Source organism: Bison bison, unplaced genomic scaffold (genome assembly GCF_000754665.1).
Source record: "Bison bison bison isolate TAMUID 2011002044 unplaced genomic scaffold, Bison_UMD1.0 scf7180017864476, whole genome shotgun sequence".
Classification (NCBI taxonomy): Eukaryota; Metazoa; Chordata; class Mammalia; order Artiodactyla; family Bovidae; genus Bison; species Bison bison.
Genome location: NW_011495037.1, coordinates 1,706,847 through 1,728,872, shown reverse-complemented (window position 1 = coordinate 1,728,872; position 22,026 = coordinate 1,706,847). Strand labels below are relative to the sequence as shown.

General features: G+C 45.2%; 2 protein-coding genes across 7 annotated transcripts in view; one reads left to right on the top strand and one right to left on the bottom strand.

The window, feature by feature from the left end:
- Positions 1-14,431, top strand: part of SIMC1 (SUMO-interacting motifs containing 1) — a 49,318-nt gene extending 34,887 nt beyond the window's left edge. Inside the window, exon 10 of the mRNA XM_010862105.1 lies at positions 13,622-14,431. Coding sequence (XP_010860407.1) covers positions 13,622-13,866 — 245 coding nt within the window. The 3' untranslated portion in view covers positions 13,867-14,431. The remainder of the gene's footprint in view (positions 1-13,621) is intronic.
- Positions 14,432-14,525: 94 nt separating this feature from the next.
- The window catches only part of KIAA1191 (KIAA1191 ortholog), a 14,295-nt gene continuing 6,794 nt past the window's right edge, over positions 14,526-22,026 (bottom strand). For 5 of the 6 annotated variants that reach the window (XM_010862092.1, XM_010862089.1, XM_010862088.1 and 2 more), the window contains 5 exons: positions 20,475-20,604; positions 18,349-18,473; positions 16,296-16,402; positions 16,002-16,144; positions 14,526-15,892 (listed from right to left, as the gene is read on the bottom strand). In XM_010862092.1, the coding sequence (XP_010860394.1) occupies positions 15,684-15,892; positions 16,002-16,144; positions 16,296-16,402; positions 18,349-18,473; positions 20,475-20,604 (714 nt within the window). In that variant the 3' untranslated portion in view covers positions 14,526-15,683. The remainder of the gene's footprint in view (positions 15,893-16,001; positions 16,145-16,295; positions 16,403-18,348; positions 18,474-20,474; positions 20,605-22,026) is intronic. The other variant, XM_010862093.1, reaches the window with a different exon arrangement.

Sequence of the window (22,026 nt, the reverse complement as noted above, 5' to 3'; positions counted from 1 at the left end):
GGCAATGGACATTATTATGTATTAAAGTCACATAAGGGACTCTATTAACTTCAGCAAATCATTGTTCCTTAGTGTAACTGCAAGAAACGAGAAAGGACATAGCTGGAATCGCTGCTCTGAAACAGAAGAATTCACATAGTATTTTTGTTACAGTACATACGACAGTGGTCCTCACAGTCCTTAGCATTGTGTAGGTAAATGAAAGTTACCCTAACATGAGCAAGATTCAGTAATGACCTGACTAAGCCCTGACAGCTTTCCTGGGCCCATCACTGCAGAATCTTTGTTGGGTGTGGTGCTCACTGACTTGGATGTTGTAAACATCTGTCAGTATGGTACAAATACACAGAAAATCAGTGGCAAGGTAAACATGTACATCTTCCAAACCATGTAAGACTGTGGATGTGGCTCTGCCCCAGTCACAGGCAAAGCCAGTGAGGAGCTGAGAGAGTTAGATTAGTTAGTTAACTAGCACTCAGGGGCAAATATCAAAAAGGAAAATGGTGGAATAGGTGCTTCAAATAGGAGTGATTTGATCAGCCAAGGATTAATGAGGCCCTTAGGAAAACTAACATGATTATAAATTACATAAGGAAAGATAGTAAGTTTACAAGGGAGAAAACTAACAGTCCTCTTGATGTGATACCCTGAGAACACCTCATCACTTAGGTAATGTTCTTGCCAAAAATTCATGACCTGAATCTAATCAGAAGGAAGCATCAGACAAACCCAGATTGAAGGGCCTTGTACAAACTAACTGGCCTGTACTTTCAAAAGTCCCAATGTCTTAAAAACAAAGGAAGGCTGAAGAACTATTCCAGATTAAAATCAAACTAAAACACATGATATTATATGCAAAACATGATCCTGGAGGGGATCCTGAAAAAAAGCTTCTTTATGGTCCAGCTCTCACATCCATACATGACTACTGGAAAAACCACAGCTTTGACTATACAGACCTTTTTTGGCAAAGTGATGTCTCTGCTTTTTAATAGGCTGTCTAGGTTGCTCATAGCTTTTATTACAAGGAGCATGCTTCCTTTGATTTCATGGCTGCAGTCACCAACCACAGTGATTTTGGAGCCCATGAAAATAAAATCTGCCACTGTTTCTGCTTTTTCACAGTCGTAATTCTCCTGGCTTTAATTCTGATGTTGGAACTATATAGGAGTCAAAACTTAGGTCTTCATAATCTGTATATTCATAGCTTCAGTATCACTGATGTCCCATGGTTTTTACTGTAAGAGATGGGTTGCTGATCTCATCTACTATGTATAGGATTCGTAGGGATGGGAGGGCAATTAAAATAATAGCAGGTAAAATAGTTCAGATTGTCTCCACTTCTTGGGCATCTCTTGTACTGGTGTGGGTTAATTTTGTTGTTAGTATTAGTGAAATAATATAAAACACTAATGACTAATTAAAAAGACAATTATTAGCATGTGATCATGAAAGTGAAGTAATTCTTCTATAATTGGTGATGTTGCATCTTGAAAACCTAGTTGTATGGGGTATGCCATATGAGATGTACAGGGTTTTCACTTGTAACTTAACTTCAACAAAGTTATATAATATTTTACTAACATCTCAGTAATTGAGAGAGACATAGTGGTTATGATGTTGGCTTGAAACCAGTAGTAGGGGGTTCGATTCCTTCCTTTCTTATTTTAGGTTAACATATGTGGGTTCTTCAAATGTATGGTATGGTGGGGGGCACCCGTTTAATCATTCTAGGTTTGTTGTGGTTAAATCCACGGTGAAGACTTCTCGCTTGGATGTGAATGCTTCTCAGATAATGAAAACCATTAGCATGACTACTGTTAGAGAGATAAATGAGCCTATTGATGAGACAGTATTTCATATTGTGTATGCGTCTGGGTAATCGGAGTATCGTCGTGGCATGCCAGATAGTCCTAAGAAGTGTTGTGGAAAGAAAGTCATATTAACACCCACGAATATAATTGCAAAGTGAATTTTGGCTCATGTATCGTTGAGAGTATAGCCTGAGAATAGTGGGAATCAATGCACAAATCCTCCTATAATAGCAAATACAGCTCCTATTGACAGAACATAGTAGAAGTGTGTGACAACATAATATGTGTCGTGGAGAACAATATCAAGGGAAGAGTTGGCTAGGACAATTCCGGTTAAGCCTCCTACTGAAAAGAGGAAGATGAAGCCCAGGGCTCACATTATAGCGGGAGATCATTTGATATTACCTCCGTGAAGTGTTGCTAGTCAACTAAAGACTTTCACCCCGGTTAGGATAGCAATGATCATAGTGGCTGATGTGATGTAGGCCCGTGTGTCGACCTCTATTCCGACCATGAATATGTGGTGAGCTCATACGATAAACCCTAAAAATCTGATTGATATCATAGCTCAAACTATTCCTATATATCCGAATGGTTCTTTTTTCCCTGAGTAGTAAGTTACAATATGAGAGATTATTCCAAACCCAGGTAGAATAAGAGTATAGACTTCGGAGTGTCCAAAGAATCAGAATAAGTGTTGGTATAGGATAGGGTCCCCTCCTCCTGCCGGGTCAAAGAAGGTTGTATTTAGATTTTGATCTGTTAGTAGCATTGTAATGCCAGCTGCTAGTACAGGAAGTGAGAGGAGTAGTAGTACGGCGGTGATTATTACGGATCACACGAATAGAGGGGTTTGGTATTGTGACATTGCAGGGGGTTTTATGTTAATAATTGTTGTAATAAAGTTAATAGCCCCTAAAATTGAGGAGACACCTGCCAAGTGTAAAGAGAAAATGGTTAGGTCTACTGAGGCTCCTGCGTGGGCCAGGTTACCTGCTAAAGGGGGATACATGGTTCAACCTGTTCCTGCCCCAGCCTCAACTATGGATGATGCTAGAAGTAGTAGGAAGGAGAGGGGAAGGAGTCAGAAGCTTTTATTATTTATCCAGGGGAATGCTATATCGGGGGTGCCAATTATTAGAGGGACAAGTCAATTACTGAACCCTCCAATTATAATTGGCATTACTGTAAAGAAGATTATTACAAATGCGTGTGCAGTTATAACTACGTTGTAGATTTGGTCATCTCCGAGCAGGGTTCCAGGTTGACCCAATTCAGCGCGAATTAGCAGGCTTAGGGCTGTTCCTACTATGCCGGCCCAGGCACCAAATAGTAAGTATAGGGTACCGATATCTTTATGATTAGTTGAGAATAATCAGCGGTTGATGAACATGGGTAAAATGGCTGAGTAAAGCATTGGACTGTAAATCTAAAGACAGAGGTTTGATTCCTCTTTTTACCAGGCCCTGTGGTGAATTTACACGTTGAATTGCAAATTCAAAGAAGCAGCTTCAATTCTGCCGGGGCTTCTCCCGCCTTTTTTTCCTCACGGCTGGAGAAGTAGATTGAAGCCAGTCGACTAGGGTATTTAGCTGTTAACTAAAGTTTCGTGGGGGTAGATCCCACCAGTCTAGTGAGGATTTAGCTTAATTGAAGTGGTTGATTTGCATTCAATTGATGTAAGATATAGTCTTGCAATCCTTGTCAGGAATTAAGTAAATTATACTTGCTTAGGGCTTTGAAGACTCTTGGTCTATTTAACCTAAATTCCTACTCTAGTACTGATAGTATTGGTGTGAGCGGTAGTAGTATGGTGGATAGTACAACTATTGTTGGTAGGAGGGTTATTTTTTTTGTGAGGGAAAATAGTCATTTTATTTTTATATTGTTTGTAGAGGGGAATATTGTTAGTGTGGTGGAGTATGTGAGTCGTATGTAGAAATATAGGTTTAATAGTGCTGTGATTGCTATGAGGGTGGGTAGAATAACGTTGTCATTTTTTGTTATCTCTTGGAATAACGTTGTCATTTTTTGTTATCTCTTGGATGATTATTCATTTTGGTATGAATCCTGATAGGGGAGGGAGTCCTCCTATTGATAAGAGGGTGACAAGAACTAGGATGGCTATAACGGGTGTTTTATTTCTTGTGTGTGATAGTGATAAGATGGTGGCGGTGGAGTTGGCTGTGAATAGAGTGAATGTGGTGGAAGTTGTAATAATGTAGATGGTTAAGTTTAGTAGTGTTATAGTGGGGTTGTGTGGTAGTACTGCTGTTATTCAGCCTATGTGAGCGATTGATGAGTAGGCTATAAGTTTTCGAAGTTGGGTCTGATTTAGTCCTCCCAGCCTCCGATTATAATTGATAGAATTGATAGGGTTAGAATTAGATTTAGGTTAGTTGATGGGGAGACTTGGTAGAGTACAGATATGGGTGCTAATTTTTGTCATGTCAGTCAGATTAGGCCAGAGGATAGGGGAATGCCTTGTGTTACTTCTGGGACTCAAAAGTGGAATGGGGCTAGTCCCAGTTTCATGGCGAGGGCTATTGTTATGAGTATTGAGGCTACTGGGTTGAATAGTTTTATTACGGTTCATTGGCCTGAGAATATCAGGTTGATGATGATGGCTATTATTAATAGTATTGAGGCTGTTGATTGGGTTAAGAAGTATTTAGTTGATGCTTCTGTGGCTCATGGGTTATGGTTTTTTATTATAACGGGAATAATGGCAAGTATATTTATTTCAAACCCAATTCAGATGAGTAGTCAGTGGGAACTAATTATAACGATAATGGTCCCTAGTATGCTAGTTGATAGAATAATAACAAAGATGATTGGGTTCATTAGTACGGGAAGGGTATGAACCAACATTTTTGGGGTATGGGCCCGATAGCTTAATTAGCTGACCTTACTGTTAGAATTTGGTGTAATTGGGAGCACGAAGAGTTTTGGGTTCTTAGGAGTAGTTTCAATTCCTATGGTTCTAGAAATAAGAGGGTTTGAACCTCTATTATTTACTCTATCAAAGTAACTCTTTTGTCAGACATATTTCTTATGTTTGTGGGGGGATGCTTGATAGAAGAATAGGTAGTGATACGTGTCATATGCATAGGGCTAGTGTCAGAGGTAAGCAGTTTTTTCATAGTAAATGTATTCATTGGTCATAACGGAATCGAGGATAGGATGCTCAGATTCATAGAAAGGAGATTGTAAGTAGTCGGGACTTAATGGTAAAATTGATTTTGTAGAATTCTGGTATGTATGGGTTGTGGGATGTTCCTAGAAATAAAATTGCTGTAAAAATGTTTATTATGATGATATTTGTGTATTCTGCTTTGAAGAATAGGGCGAATGGTCCTGCTGCATATTTGCCATGAAATGATGGGACTGGATGCCATGATTTTAGTTTTTTGAGTGTTGAGTTTTAAGCCAGCTTTTTCATTCTCCTCTTTAAACCCTCATCAAGAAGCTCTTTAGTTCCTCTTCACTTTCTGCCATTATATTGATATCATCTGCATATCTGAGTTTGTTGATATTTCTGCCGTAAGTCTTGATTCCAGCTTGTGTTTCATCCTGCCTGGCATTTCTCATGACGTACTCTGCATAGAAGTTAAATAAGCAGGGTGAGAATATACAGCCTTGACGTACTCCTTTCCTAATTTGGAACCAGTCTGTTGTTCCATGTCCAGTTCTAACTGTTGCTTCCTGACCTGCATACAGGTTTCTCAGGAGACAGGTCAGGTGGTCTGGTATTCCCATCTCTCTAAGAATTTTCCACAGTTTGTTGTGATTCACACAGTCAAAGGCTTTAGCATAGTCAATGAATAAGAAGTAGATGTTTTTTCTGTAATCCCCTTGCTTTTTCTATGATCCAACAGATGTCGGCAATTTGATCTCTGGTTCCTCTGCCTTTTTCCACATCCAGCTTGTACATCTGGAAGTTCTCAGTTTACATACTGTTGAAGCCTAGCTTGAAGGACTTTGAGCATTACCTTGCTAGCATGTGAAATGAGCTCAATTGTAAGATAATTTGAACATTCTTCAACATTGCCTTTCTTTGGGATTGGGTAGGATGAAAACTGACCTTTTCCAGTCCTGTGGCCACTGCAGAGTTTTCAAAATTTGTTGACATATTGTGTGCGGCACTTTAACAGCATCATCTTTTAGGATTTGAGATAGCTCAGCTGGAATTCCATCACCTCTACTAGCTTTGTTCATAGTAATGCTTCCTAAGGCCCACTTGACTTCACACTGCAGAATGTCTGGCTCTAAGTGAGTGACCACACCATCATGGTTATCTGGGTCATTAACACCTTTTTTGTACAGTTCTTCTGTGTATTCTTGCCACCTCTTGTTAATCTCTTCTGCTTCTTTTAGGTTCTTGCTATTTCTGCTCTTTATTCTGTCCTTAGTATATATATATATTGCATATATGTGTGTGTGTGTATATACACCTATATACACACATACATGATCTAACTGCCATGATCGTATTGAGGTTGATTTTAGCTCGGTAATGCTCTTGGGAAGATAAGATGGTCCTTACACCCTCTTTTGCCTGGAATTGAGGAAGGTATTACAGAAACATTTAAAAAAAATTAAAAGCACTGGATTTAATATAGAAGTTCTGGGTTTGAATCACAGTTCCATCACCTAATCACCTACTCTGCATTGGGCAGCTATCTTTATATCTCTAGACCTCAGTTTCTTCCTTCTATAGAATAGGGATGATAATACATAACTTGCCAAGACTAATTGCTAATAGGCATGAAATAATGCCACCCCACTCCAGTACTCTTGCCTGGAAAATCCCATGGATGGAGGAGCCTGGAAGGCTGTGGTCCATGGGGTCGCTGAAGGTCGGACACGACTGAGCGACTTCACTTTCACTTCTCACTTTCATGCATTGGAGAAGGAAATGGCAACCCACTCCAGTGTTCTTGCCTGGAGAATCCCAGGGACGGGGGAGCCTGGTGGGCTGCTGCCTATGGGGTTGCACAGAGTTGGACACGACTGAAGTGTCTTAGCAGCAGCAGCAGCAGCATGAAATAAAGCAGAAAGTGCTCAGTCAATGTTAGCTGACTGTCAGGCTGCCTGTTGCCAGGCCAGGAGTATGCTACAGGGTCTTCTCTGCTTCAGACCCTTGTAACTAAAACATAACAGAGCATTGTCAAGGCCATGACGTGTGGTTGTGTGGTTTGTGCATTTTTTAACACGCTCAAAGAAAGGTACGTGTCCTTTTAAGAACAAAGCCCCAAAGGCAAATTCCATGTGTCCTCAGCCTCACTGAAGTTTATGTAATTGTTTCTTTTGGAGATCTAGCAGAAAGTTTAATATTAAAGCAGCTTGGTTTTGTTTAAAGTTCACCTTTAATATTTGTTCATTTCTGGTTTGTTTCCCAGGGAATATACCTGGGTCATGGGCAGTAGTGATTTAAGGTGGACATGGGACTACTTTTATTACAGAATATTCTCTTCTGCCTTGAATAAGGGAGAGGAAGCTCTCAGACCAGTGTATACTGACCAAGAATAAATGGGGTATTCCAATCCTGTTTTATCCTTAGCATCTGCCGGGGTCCAGCCCCGGCTGATCCAGGGTATTCGAAGGAGAGACAGCATAGGCGACCTATTTATTTAAATATTTATCAAAGATACAAAGAGTAATAGAATAAGGCTAGCTCAGTGAGGAAATTCAGTGGAGAAAAGAGGCTGAATAATTCAGCCAGAAGGTAAGAGAAAGAACGACATGGGGAGACCAAGTTTCGGTGAACAAGGCCCGCACTTTATTTTCCAAAGTAGTTTTTATACCTTAAGTTGTGCATAGAGGATAATGGGGGAAGGGGTGGAGTCATGCAGGGACAGCAGTTCCTGGTCCTAATCGAAGCCAGGCTTTCAAACTTATCATATGCAAAAGTTCAGGTGAATTGCATCATCTTCTGGCCAGGAGGCCTGTTAACATTTTAAGAAACTTATCTTTCTCTAAAGGTGATTATTCCAAAGTCAGGTACCAGCCTCCAAAAAAGCCTTGGACAAAGCTGCATTCCTATAGGGCAAAGGTGAGGTGGGCTCAATCAAGAAAAGACTTAACTCAAGGGTCCAAGGTTACAAACATTGAGGCCACTACTTACATTTCTATACACCCATTATATCAATCAATACACTGCCAAGGACACAGTAGGTAAGGAGTATGGAGACTTAGCAGCAAACATTGGCCCAATAAGTGAAAAACCCTTCACCAATACAATTTCTAATCAATCTTTTAACTACTCAAAGGAATCTGTGTTTAGACAGTTTAGAACATCTCCTGCCTCTCACAGTTGGGAGGCTCTGAGCAATCACATGTGGTCGGAAAAACCTATTCAGGCAGGCTAGAGGACTTCCAAAGGAGTTTGTAGGTTGAAACACTGTCACACCCAGGAATTATTAACTGGAACTGTAAGCTAACTCTTTTTTCAGAGAGAGGTAGTGGGGGACAGCCCCCCGTAAAGTCAGAGGTGTAGGTGAAAGCAGAAAGTAGGCAGACTCTGGTTTTGGGGGTAGATGCTCGAGAATTTCCAGGGGGACTCCTGAAGCTCAATCCCGCCTTTGCGTATGACGAGCCTCCTTCCTCATGACCTTTGTCATGGGCGGAGTTCCTCACGCTGGCTCCCGGCAGTGATAGAATTCCAGTTGAGCTATTCCAGATCCTGAAAGATGATGCTGTGGAAAGTGCTGCACTCAATATGCAATATGCACTCAATATGCAATATGCCGGCTCCCGGCAGCATCCTTTTCAGCTTCTTTGGAAAAGAGTTAAGAAGGAGAAGAAATATTTAGAACCAGAAGTTTGAAAAGAGTGTCCTGCAGAAAACACAACTGAATGGTTCCCTGAAATAGTCAATGTCTTGATCAGGAGGCATTTTACTGTGACAGCTCCGTAGTCATCTCTGCCCAGTTCAAGTTGGGGGAGGACGTCATTTGAGTGCGTTTTGAGGTCAGCCAGAGTTGTCCAATGGGCTTCCAGGTGGCGCAGCAGATAAAGAATCTCCCTGCAATTCAGGAGGCATAGGTTCGATCCCTGGGTGGAGAAGATCCCCTGGAGGGGGGCATGGCAACCCACTTCAGTATTCTTGCCTGGAGAATTCCATGGACAGAGGAGCCTGGCGGGCTACAGTCCATAGGGTTGCAGAGTGTCAGACACGACTGAAGCAACTGAGCACACACAGAGTTGTCCAACTCCAAGGGTTGGGGAGGAAAGAAAGAGGTTGGGGAGTCCAAGTTTGCCCTTTGTTTATGGGAACTTCTAAGGAGGAAGAGAGGAAGGGAGCATAGACAAATTCATATACACTGGCTTATCTAACCCAGTAAGCCTGTGAGATGAGTACCAACCCCCTTTCACACATGGGCAAACAAGCTGAGAGGAAAGTAGAGGCAGAGCCAGGGTTCAAACTTAGGTCTGTTGCCAGAGTCTGTGGATGGCGGAAACACACTGGAGGAAATTAACTTTCTGTGAAATCCCAGATGAGATTAGATGAGGTTCTAAGGAATTTCTGATGCCCACTTTCTAAACTCTCTATACATGGTTAAATTACTTTCATACTGACCCTTGACCTTGGGGAGCAATGTATCTTGAACCCCCACATTTTGTAAATGTTCCCATAGAGGTCACAGCAGCCCCTGAGAGGTGGATGCTGGGCTGTCACTTGAGCTGAGGGAAGCGAGCCCCCACACCCCAGTTTCACACCCGTGAAACTCAAGTCCGAGCCTCAGCAAAATAACGAGTTGCCATATGCTGTGAGTTCTCCTGATGCATGTGAGTAATTAGAATATACTTTAAAGCTATGAATCTAGGAATTTAAACATATGGTATTTAAATGAACAAAATGCTTTTCCTGAATTTCACTCTGGGCCACTGAGGGTGATGCGGAAGTCAGACACCTGTTCATTCCAAGGAGAGTCTCACACACAGCCTTCCTGCAAGGAGCCTCATCCACAGAGTGGAGAAAAGCAGACTCAGGCACAATCAGTTCAGTTCATACATTCATCCAGACAACAAATATTTACCCAACGCCTCCTCTGTGTCTGGTTCATTGGGAAAACTTCAGTGTCTAAATCTAACATGGCCCCTGCCCTCCTAGAGCTTAACTGTCTAGTGAAGTGATTGGCTTGAAACAAACCATCACACTAGTAACATAATTGCAGTGAAAATAAATGCTGTGAAGGGAAAAAGTGGGACTTAAATTGTTTATGGGGGAACTCAGGAAGGCCTCCCTGAAGGAGTAATACTCAGACTAAGATGTGAAGTACTGGTATTAGCCAGGCAAATGGGGAGGGCAAAGTTTCCCAGAAAGAAGAAACAGCATGTCCAGGGACCTTGAGGCCAGAAGCTACTTAGTGAGTCCAAGGAACACAGAACAGACTAGTAGGACTAGGATTCAGTGAGCAAGGGGAGAGCGGGAAGCAAGACCGCGGGCCTAGACAGGAGCGGGCGTGAAGGGCCCTCCGGCTAGGGAGCTCACTCACCTTGATTCCCAAGTGAAGGGAACCCAGCAAGATGGTTGACGTCAGGCCCGATGGGTGGCGGACAGGCTGAGGACGTGAGAGATCGGGGAGGGCAATGGTGACGAGGGTGTGACAGGCCAGGGGTGTCGAGGCTGAAGATACACCCAGGGTTCGGCCGGTATTGACACGGAGGTACATGGAAGAGCTGCAGAGACGGTAAAGGGCTCCATGTGACCTTTAGATCGGAGGCCCCGGTGACAATGACCTTGACACATGATAATCGCTAGCCCTAGTATTGACCCAGAGACTAGTAACCGCACTCCCAGCCCAAGTATCTCGAGCCAGGCCTTGTGCCACATAAGCCCTTTGCAAAGACTGCCTCACACAACAACCCCAAGAACCTCTGCGGTAAGAACTCTCATCCCTACTGAAGCATAAAATCCAAGGCCCCCGCCGGCTGGGCCAGGATGGTTCAAGTCCACTGGCCAGGACTTCCTCCCCCTGGGCGGTGGGTAGGTAGGCACTGCTAACCTTTGCTTCTCTGAACTTCCTGTGTTAATAGACTCCAAGTTCCTCTTGCTCCCAAGTCTCCCCTATCCCTCTCTTTGCAGCCAATTCTTTGTTATTTTGAAGTCATTTTCATGTTTTTCAGAGTAGCACATGCTTTAAGAAAATCAAATTCTACTAAAAGGATTTTGTCCCCCGTGACCATTCTTCCCAAGTAGAAGACTGAAGTATTGCACATTTCACTGCTTAAAACATTCCACATACCTCCTTTTGCTTTCAGAAGACAAACTCCACACTGGTCTGTGACCCAGGCTGCCTGCCAGTCTCTTCTAGTCCTGTTTTCTTTCTTACTACCCAGCTCTAACCTCTAGTTTTCCAAACAAGCTTTTCCTGTATCATTTGCACCTTTTCCCGCTACATGGACTGCTTTTCCGCTAGACTTTTGCATGCTTACCTCCTTATCCTTTGGGACTCAACTAAGAGGCCCTCCCCAACTAGAATGCGCCGCTTCCCTTGTATCCTCAGTGTTCCTGTTATCACGGCACCCAGTTTATTTGGTTGCACTCACCAAAACCACAACTGTCTTTGTTGACTGGTTCACTGTCAGGCTTCCTGCGGCTAGAACGTCAGTCCATGAGGGCTGGGCCCAGGTCTCTGATCGCACTGTCTCCCTGGAGCCTAGCCCTGTCCCAGAGGCAGGGTAGACGCTCACTGTAAACGCTGTTTAAATGTTGAAATGCCCCTATGATGATATCTCAGGGCTGCTGTGCCTCCTGTTTCCAGACTTTTTGGATATTCTACAATCTATTACACTTTTTTTTTTTCAGTTGATTGTTTTCTCAAATTTCTACACCCTGTAGTTCAGTCCTTCTAGTAACCGTTAATGAAGGTGCCATCGCCCCCTTTTATAAATGAGATGGAGAAATGACGCTGGCATGGTCTCTGGTGCACCCGGACTCAAGGCCTGCAGGGCCCTTCCCTCCGTTTGCCTTACTTGTGACCCTGTGCTCCTGGGCCTCGACTCCACACACTTCCAGAGCCCTGCTGGGACCGACTCATGGTTTTGTAATGGATACCTTTAGAAGTTTTTACTTTCCCCCAGCATTTTATTTTTGGACCTACAGAAAAGTTTAAGGAGTAGTATGATGTACACTCATATAACCTTTACCTTGATTCAGAAGCTGTTAATGTTTTGCCATATTTGGCTTATCTATTGATCTATCCACATACTTTTTTTGCTGAACCAGTTAAAAGTAAGTTGCGCTATCATAATCCTTCATGGTTAAATACTTCAGCTTAAGAATATTCTCCTACATACCACTATTCATTATCCCACTGATTTTATCCTTGATACGATGTTACCTAATATGTGCCAGTAATACCCTTGCCTGGTGTCTGGTTTTGCTTTGGGTCAGGATTCAGTCAGACATCACACGCTGTACTAGGTTGGTGTGCTCTTCAGCTTCCTGCCATCTAGCACAGCTGCCAGCCTTTGCTTGTCTCTCGTAATGGGACATTTTTGAAGAGTCCAGGTCAGTTATTTCATAGAACACTGCACAGTTGGGGTTGCCTAGCTATTCTCTCATGAGCAGCAAGAACACAGAAGAGATGAGGGTGTCCACCCCTTTCCAGTGCGTTACATCAAGAGGCAGGAACATCAGTTTGGTCTCATTGATGTTAAGTTGGACCATATGGTCAAGGAGTGTCTATGAGATTTCTCCTGTGTTTTCTTCCCAGAGGGTAAAACTTTGAGACTCAATATCCTGTTTAGCCTTTCATTTGGTGAACTACTAAATTGATTTAGTAGATTGAAAAAATGGTCCCTTTCTAGTTATGTATCCCTTCTACATTTCTTAACTGGCCTTCTGGTAAAAATGACCTTTCCCTTCTCCCTGCACTCATTCTTATTTACTATGGATTTGGGACATTTTAAAATTCAGTGTGTTAATAGTCCCTTTTTTTTTTTTTTTTTTTTTTGCCATTATTTACCATCATATTGTTCAAAATGTGGCCAACAGGAACTCTCTAACATGTCCCCCTTAGTTTCTAAGCATTCCCTTACTTTCTTATGAAAAAAAGTCCCAGGTTCACCTTGTAACTTCCTTGCCATGATCCTAAAATCAGCCTTTTTGCCAAGAGTTCTGGCATCTCTTAGTGGGGAGTGGGAAATAGTATTTTGAAACCAAGATCTAGGTGCTGAGCATGCTGACTGCTACTGGGACAGCCATCAGTTATTATTGCTTCTAGGCCCTTTCTGACAAGAGCTAGTAAATTATGTAATTAAAAAAAAAGTCCATACTGATACCTGTTTCCACTTCCACAGAATTCTTACTCTTCCTGTTCCTTAACTCAATCTTTTCTCCCACAGTGAGAACCCTTGCTTTATTCTCAACAACACGAATGTATTTATTCATTTGGTCTATCCTGCCATACATATAAAATGGATTCTTTTAAATAGAATTACAATAAACCAAAATCATGACAAACTTACCACATAAAACTTAGTATTTGTTTGCAATTCTTTTCAAAGAATAGTTCTCCATTTTATATCCATTTGAAATAGTTTCATTTAATATAGGTTCGTTGTCTAAATCAACAAAGGAAAAAGAACTAAAACCAAGGCTTTTTTTTTTTAATACTAAAACCTGAGGTCCAGAGAGAACCAGAACAAAGGACCTTTCAGAAATGGGCCTTTGACTTGTAGCCTAGTCACTCATCAACAAATCTTTGCCTAGACCCTACCTACCAAATTTCCATCTTCCCCAGTCATAGAATAGAAAGTCGTACAGAACAGTGCCTCTGACTTTTTCCCTCTTGCAGAGCACTTGCGGAGCTCAGTGATTGACCGGAAAGACTTAATAATCAAAAGAATCAAGCCCAAGCCCCAGCAGGGAGACGATATCTCCGTGGTGGACGTGGAGAAGCAGATCGAGGCCTTCCGCAGCCGCCTGGTCCGCATGCTGGGGGAGCCGCTCGTCCCGCAGCTGCAGGACAAGGTGCACCTCCTCAGGCTTCTGCTCTTCTTTGCCGCAGACCTGAACCCCGACTCGGAGGCCTCTCCGTAGGCCCAGAGCAGCCCAAGGTCGTCCGAGGCACTGAACACCGAGAATACCTCCTGAAGTCCACCTCCAGCTGCTTGGAAGTCCCAGAAGTATAGAAAGTAGTTTAAAATCTAACAGGACCAAACCTACCTTATTTATCTGTAGGCTATGATAACTTTCTAACTCTTTAGTAAACATCTTTTTTTTTTAACAACCCTGTCCTAGCCTCTTCTCAGATATGAGTTAAATACACACGGTGTATATATTTTTTAATAAATTATTTATGTATACTTTTTTGAAACAGGTAATACTGTATGCACTATATGTCTAACATTTCCATTCAAGATGTGAAAAAAAGAATCCATGTGCTGAAAAAATTCGAGACGTCAATGTTACGTCATTCAAGGTACTGAGAACCTGTTTCAAAAGAGAAAGATGTTTGTCTCCCTAATGGAAAACAAACATCCTATGTTGGACCTGTGATGCTGCCTATTTGTGGCCAGTCTGTTAAGACCTAGTGTAATGAAGGGGGATAGAAACAAAAATAGTGTGCTGCAAAAGAATTGATGTGAAAAGGATATAATAAAAAGGCAATGGTGTTTCAAAATACCAAGTTTATCGTACTTAGGCTTCATGACTGAGCAGGCAGAATGGAATAACAATGAAAAAAACCTCCATCTATATTTGAGAAAGTAGTAAGGATTTTTATTGTCAAAACAAGTAAGAGATACAAGCATAACGGAAGACACGAATAAATTAATTCTGATCATTTGAGACTCCAGGGTCTCTGGGGGAAGGTCAGCTCGACTCCTTGTGTAGACACAATACCATCCAAAGCAAAAGACAGCAGGGACGGGAGTCAGCGCTCAAGACGGTGGCTGCACGTGTGCAGTGAAGAGAAATGAGAGTGGCCTCCCCGGTTCCTCTCCTCAGCGAGGTATGTGTACAGAGGTAGGAGGCTCATTTGAGGGGAAAATGATTGCATACAGAAATTTTTTAATTCTCCTGCCTCCCAGGAAAAACATTTTCAAGCCCTAGCCTGAACAAGAAAATCAAAATAGAGTGACACTAGTTTCATATGAACCTCCAGACTATATTCGAACTGCAGTTGCCACCTCTTTTAAAAAGTTTAACATCCATTTATCTATAGCAAGCCAGTAGACTGAATTTTCTCCTTTAGGAAGTTTTCAACCAAATGGAAGCTAAATTAATGTCACTTTAAAGTGCAACAAAGGCTGTGTTAAGACTAGTGTGTGTTCTGTGACACGCAGAAGAGAAGCACCCCTCCCACAGCACAGGCCCCAGAGGTACCACAGCAAGGGCTGGCTGTGGGACACAGGGGCCCACGAGGTCCCCCGGGACGTGAGGAGACGCCGGTGCCAGCACAAACGGGGGGTCCCTGCCGGGGCTGGCTCCTAGCTGTACCCAGATCTCAAGCAGGCCTTGGGTTCCCTGACTGACCAGACCGGCGCCAGCACAGCTGTGAGGGCCGAAGTCGCCTGCATTAGTCCGCAGACATCCCCACGCCATGGTCCCCATGCGCACCTGGACACGGTGAAGGAATCCTGAAGCCTTGGTTTTGGAACAACGCAGACAGTCACCTAGTAAGCAGTGGTCCAAGTTCTGGGGACTGCTGCTCAAGTTTAGTCTAACGTTAAAGCAATACAAAACGGCTTTTCCACACAAGGACAAGCTTTGCACTAATGTTTCGCAAAAACCAATTATGTCTCCATCTAGCCTCAGTTTGATTTTCACAAAGACAAAACTTTTCCTATGTCAGAGCCAAGGTAAAGGGAGCTGGGCTCGATACCCTTGATGCAGAGTCCCCAGGACAGAAAGCTCTAGAAGCCAGTGGGTGTGAGAACATTCAAGTCCCGGGGTTTGAGGCTGTGGGCCCGTGGCAGCTGTTTCGTCCCTTCCATAACTGGGATATCCATCTTGGGCGGCTTGAACGTTGCTGGCTCCTCCGCCCTTCGGGTGGCTTGTGCGCGCATCACTTCCATTGGAGAAGGTTTCTGGGCTCCTTTGTAGGCTTGGATGGCAAAGCCTCCTGCAGAAGTAAACCACAGAGCAGATGATTTCAAGATCTGTCGGCAGTTACCAGCATACATGGTCAAATGCCCGCCACGCTGCTTTCTTTAGTGAAGAGGGTGCCTTACCTGACTCAGACTTCTGGAGGGATCTTGGTCCAAAGAGGCTCCATTTATCGGCCGAGCTTCTGTCTTTATCCCCGCTTCCAGAATCCATGGTGCTAAGGCTGGGGCCAGGTAAGGCTGTGGCAGAACCAGAAGTGAACCAGCCTCTGGAAGAGAAAGGATAAAATGCCAGGTAACACATCCTTTTGCTCCAGCTCTAGAAGTGTTCCCTGCTGAGGCCAGGGACCGCCAGCTCCTGCCCCTGACTCGGAAGCCTCGGGCTGAGCCCCTGGCTGCTGGGCCCGCTGAGGTGCTCACCTGCTCTTCTGCTTAGGGGAGGCCTGGGGGCTGCTGCTCGGGGTGGACTGCGTGGACGCCGGCTGCCTCTCCTCTCTTGCTGTCTCTCCACTCTGGAGCTTTAGTTTCTGCTCACATGGGTTAAGAAGAGAGACTTTGTAAAAGTCAGAGCAGATACAAAACAGCTAGTTAGGGTGTAAACAACCTGCTTCACACTAACTTCAGGAAAAGGAAATGTTAACAGGTGCACCATCTGGATCACAGGCCAGATATTCTTCAGGCTCTGCCATGCCAGGTAAAAGGCCGTCTTTTCAAAACATGTTTTCATCAAATACATCTCAAACACCTCTGTACTAACTTCACACCAGAGCTTCTGACGTCCGCACATTTACAGCCAGTAAGTGGAGGAGCCAGAAGCCCCGCAGTGGGCCCTCAGCACCCCTCCTGCCTCGGCACGCCACTCTCTCCAGCTCAACGCTCTCTCTGTGAACCTCGCCCGCCCGTACCCAGCCACCCGGTGCTCTGGGTGCAGTAAACAGACGCCTAACCACAGACCAGCAGTTTCCCCGGGGAGACAAGCCTGCTTGTCTCACTGCTCCTGGGCCATGGCTTCCACACGTCTCCATGCCCCGTGGCTAGGATGCCAATGCCCAGGCTACGCTTAAGTGCCCACGTGTGAATCCTCTCCATCCTCAGCACAGGAAACTGTGTGAGCTGGCATCTCAGCCATCCTCATGTTCTACTCCTATGGCCAGGATGCAGAGGATGTGCCAGATGCAGTCCCATGGGTACATGGAGTGAACTGGGCAACTGAATTCAGAATGACACCCTGGCAAGTTCTCAGTGTCAAAGGTTGACAGTGCTCCTCTCCAGAAGCATCTGTCTTGTCTGAGAGCTTCAGCTGAACACCAAGCTAACCCTGACTCCCCCACAGCATAGTTTTATGTGTAGTGTGCAAAAGTCACCTGGGACACTCATTACAAAATGCAACCATCGTCTAGTGTCTTGTACCTCTGCCACAGGCCACTAACACTACATTATTCCTCTGTCTGTATACTGTATAACATGCCTCTGAGCAAGCCCCTTCAGGAGCCAGATTCTCAGAAGATTTTGGAATATGAGAAAGAATCCACAGGGACTAGGGTATCCAGAGATTTGAGTTCAGATACTGTGGATGTTTAAATACATAACCCTAAACCCCTGTTTCTTCATTTACAATATACAGATAATAGTGTCTATGTCAGAGGATTAGTAAGATGAAGTCAATATGAGTGCTTGATAAAAGCAGCATTAATTATAAAGTGATAGTCCCTGAAAGAAAATCACTTAAAACTATTTTATTGATACAATTATTTGGTCATTATTAACCTTACTGAAGGGGCTTCCCAGGTGGCTCAATGACAATCTGCCCGCCAGTGCAGGAGATGTGGGTTCAATCCCTGGCTCGGGAAGATGCTCTGGAGAAACTGAAAATGATAACCCACTCCAGTACTCTTTCCTGGGAAATCCCATGGACAGAGGAGCCTGGTGGGCTACAGTCCATGGGGTTGCCAAGAGTCGTACATGACTTAGTGACTAAACAACAAAAGCCTTACCGAAAATTCTTTATCCATTCCAATTTTAAAAATGAAAGAGCAAAAACATCCCAATTCTACCCTATTTTAATTTTTTAAAAATTAAATTAGAACCTGGCACTCCTTCCCACCCAGCGTTACCTATGTTGAGGTTCCCAACTCTCCTTTCTCACCCTCGGTCACTCACTAGTACACAGAGTGACCCGTGTTGGCTCTGTTGTTCATCACATGCTCACACGATCAGCCCAGAATCTCATTTGACCCTCCAACCCAAGCTTTATAGGCAGATAAGCAGAAACAATGAGGTTGAGAGCCCCGGACCTTTCAGCTAAAGTGCGACCACCCTGGAGGGGGACTAAACAAGCTCTCAATTCCTCATTCAAGCCTCTTCCCACCCCTCTCCTCAACCCCCAACTAGCTGAGCTGGGAGCTCCTGGACCACAGCCACGCTCAGGCTGTAAATGACGAGGTTTGTGTTCAGTTCCTAAGAACAAGCTTACGTGGAGTGCTTCCGCCACTCGAAGATACTTGGTCTCCTCAGTGGTAAGGCCCTTGTGGGGGGTGTAGCCAGCATCTCGCAGCCCTGCCTGTTGCTCAAAACGCTGAATGCTCTCCTGGGTCTGTTCTGGGGACAGAGGAGATGATAGTCATGGCCATCCCCCCTCCCATTGCAACCTGGGGGAGATCAACAGATAGCTACCGTTCTCCCCGGGAGCAAGAGCTCACACCAGCAGTCTGAGAGGGCATCCCCCAGACAGGCGGCGTAGCAGCAATTCTGAATCTCCCACAAAGCCCCTCTGAGCAGAAGGAAGCCTCCCTGACACAAGCTAGAGAGACAGCCGGAGAGCCTCCAGGGAAGCACTCCTTACTGTCCTCACTTGTACCCCAGGACACCGTCTGTATTAATATTTAGAAATGCAACACGGAGAAGGCAGCTGACATTCAGAAACAGTGCAAGCTCTCCAATACAAAGCTTTCTCGGAGAGACTCACCACCCTCTCTAAGACCTTTGCCCAAAGAGAAACCAAGCCACGTTTAGGCCAGACGGCACCAGGGTAGCGGTAAGATCCGAACCAGAGAGAATAATGTGCCTTGAACTGGCCAAGGTCTACTGACTCAGTGCTTCCAACGGTGTGCGCAGCTGCCCGCCACGGGGCCTGGCACAGCATCTGATTATCTCATCATCAGTGTCAGTGATGCCTTGGACGACAGCGGGATTCCTGCTTCATCTGTACACTCTACATAATACACCCCTCATGGGTGAGAATGCGGCAGCTGTGGACCAAAGTGCAGACGCCACAGGTCCTTCAGGACTGAGTTCTTCCCCTTCGAAGGGGCTAGTTTATTTCCATCAGAAACAGAAGCAAGGGAAAACACACACACACACTAAATGTATGAGGATGTTTTCCAGTCTTGCCAGGTAGTCACCTTAAAATTTTAAAAGCAGGAAAGGACTTCTTTGTGAATACAATACACTAATTTAAATGCGGCTTAAAAAAAAAAATTTAAGATTATAGCAACATCAAAAGTTCATGGCAGTATTAACTAAAAAAATAAAATGGTTTATTATACCTGCAATTATATAAAAATATGCTTACAGGTGGACATAACTAAGCCAAATAAGTATCTGAGTGATAATAATATATACTGGGGTTCTATGATGTTTTATGCTGTTGGTAACCTGTATTTTCAATAAAGAAGTTCTACTGCACAGAAAGAACAATGACTGAGCTTCTTAACACTGCCAGGACACATTCTCAAGGTTGCAAAATACAAGTAGTAGCTGCTGATTCAAACACTGCATTTCTGTGTGAATAAGAAAAAAGTCCAGGTAAGAGTTTGAACTTTTGGTTCCTAGGTGAGTTCTTCAGGAATTGCCCAAGACTAACTGACGCCCTCCCAGAGCACATGAACAAGGGCTTCTGACTTCCAACATGCCCTGCCCTGGCAGAGGCTGCTGCTGACAAGCAGGACTCTGTGTCTAGTGACTGTTAACTTCCCACAGCAACTAGAAGGACCCTCCAGAACCACTGAGTTCAGATAACTTGTTAGGATTTTTTAATTCAGGCTATCTTGTTTCTAGTTTTATCAGGACCATAAATCACATATTCTTAAGACTAAAGACTGGTGCCTCAAGGTCCAGGGAAAGGAACAACTCTGCGCCATTTAATTTAAAAAAGTAAGTGCGGGGCAGGTGGGCGATGGCTCCGTGGGTCTCCTCCTCTAGCAGAGCCTGAGACGGCAGCGGCAGCAGCCCCTGGCCCCTGACACTGTGCTATCTAACCCTGCCACTTACTGCCGGCCAGATCCCCCACCTCATGGAGGGGAAACAGCTGCCACAGTTAAGACACCTTGCCCCAGGCCACGCTGATGGACAGAGGAAAGCAAGGCTGTAGCAACAGAGCGGCGGTAGTGCCCTGAATGAACCACGATGCTGAGCACTGGGTCAACCTCCCGCCTCGATGGAGCTTCAGCACTGGTGCCGCCTGGGCAGCCAGGCTGGCTTCGGCGGGGCTCGCTGAGGACAGGCTGAGGCAGGCGGGCGTGCAGAGCCCCTGGCAGCTGATGCGGGGACTCAGCTCTCCCCCGCCCCACTTGACTCTATTCCGAGGGCGCAGAGGCTTACTTGTGATCAAAGAGCTCATGATGACATGGGTCGCTTTGGCCTTCACCACAGGGGCCTTCTCTGCACTGTCAGTGGCCGGCGGCGGGGCCGGGGCAGGCGGGGAGACGCTGGGCTCTCCCTCCTCCACCTGCTCAAGAGGGGATGGGGTACGTGAGCAGACACGGGAGTCACAGCCTCAGCCCCCCTTCGGGAGCCATCAGATCCATGAGGAAACACGTGAAGGGGGCTGTCATCCCCACCTGGTTAGATGCACAGAGACAGCACGTATGACTTGATACAGAGAGTCTATTTATATACTTATAGAAGTGGGAGAGCCAGAATCTGAAGCTCTGGGCTTTACTGTCGTCCCAGACTGTGTCCAATACACTATATTACCAAGGCCCTAAGGGTGCAGACGCCTATTACTAAGCGTTGACTGTGTCCCAAGCACCATCCCTGCTTTTGCATGATGAACCACTGCATCTACTAAGTAGTTCTGGAACTCTGCCGACATCCTGCCAGCATCCACCAGAGGGCTTATTGAACAGACTGCTGGGCCCCACCCAGAGGGGATTCAGGAGGTCTGAGTCAGGGTTCAAGAACGTTATTCCCAACAAACCCCCAAGTGATGCTGATGCTGCAGGTTCCGAGACCACACTTTCTGGGCCATGGCTCTAAAGGTCCAATAATGGTCTTTTAAAACAGACCAGAAAGTCTCCATAGCGCCTCATCTTTCATGCGAGCGAGCTGGAGCATGCTGCCTTCCCTCAGCTCAGCACCTGACACGGTGCTCAGCTCTGACTGGAAGCAGAGAAGTGGGCTTCCTCTTTATTCTCTGCTTCTCCAAAGGAGCTGAGAGGAAAGATGGTCAGAAAGGAGGGGAGAAGAAGGGAGTACTGAAATGTATCCCTGTTACAAAATAGGATTTAAACTTCTCAGCTACGATCTAACTAACTAGAGTAAAACCTAAATAAACCTCTGCTTCCTCACTTGGGAGGACAGCTGCGGGTGGGGACGCGGATGCCTAGGGCGTAGAGAGTTAGGACCAGAGGAAGCATGCACATAGAGTCGGGCTGGGCTCCCCGTGGAGAGCGGCTGTTCCAAACGTCAGCTGTCCCAGCTGGGGCACAGCCGAAGACTGGACACACGTTCTTTGCCTCATGAAGCAAGCGGGAGCCTTCACAGGTGCAGAGGGTGGTGGGCCGCCATCCAAGCCCCAAGCCCCATCAGGAGCCGCCCTTATTTCCTGCTCCAGTCCTGGGAGCCTGCTGCTTCGGCGCCACAGGCAGGCTGCCAGGGCCCTTCTCTGCTGGTACTGCCAGCACTTTTTACACAGAGCGCTTCCACCTCAACAACTGACTGGGTCAGATTTTGGTAGATGGCTAATGTGGGGGAACGTGCCCTGGAGCTGCAGGGGATCCTTCATGGCGACAGCAAGAGGCGCCCCATTCTGAGAGCCTGATGGGGCGGGCGTGGGTGAGCGGGGCACCCCCATTAGAAAGGAAGGCTCAGACACGGCTCTACTGAGAGAGGTGGGCTGGGAGCCGCAGTCACAGCATCGGCTCCACACGGA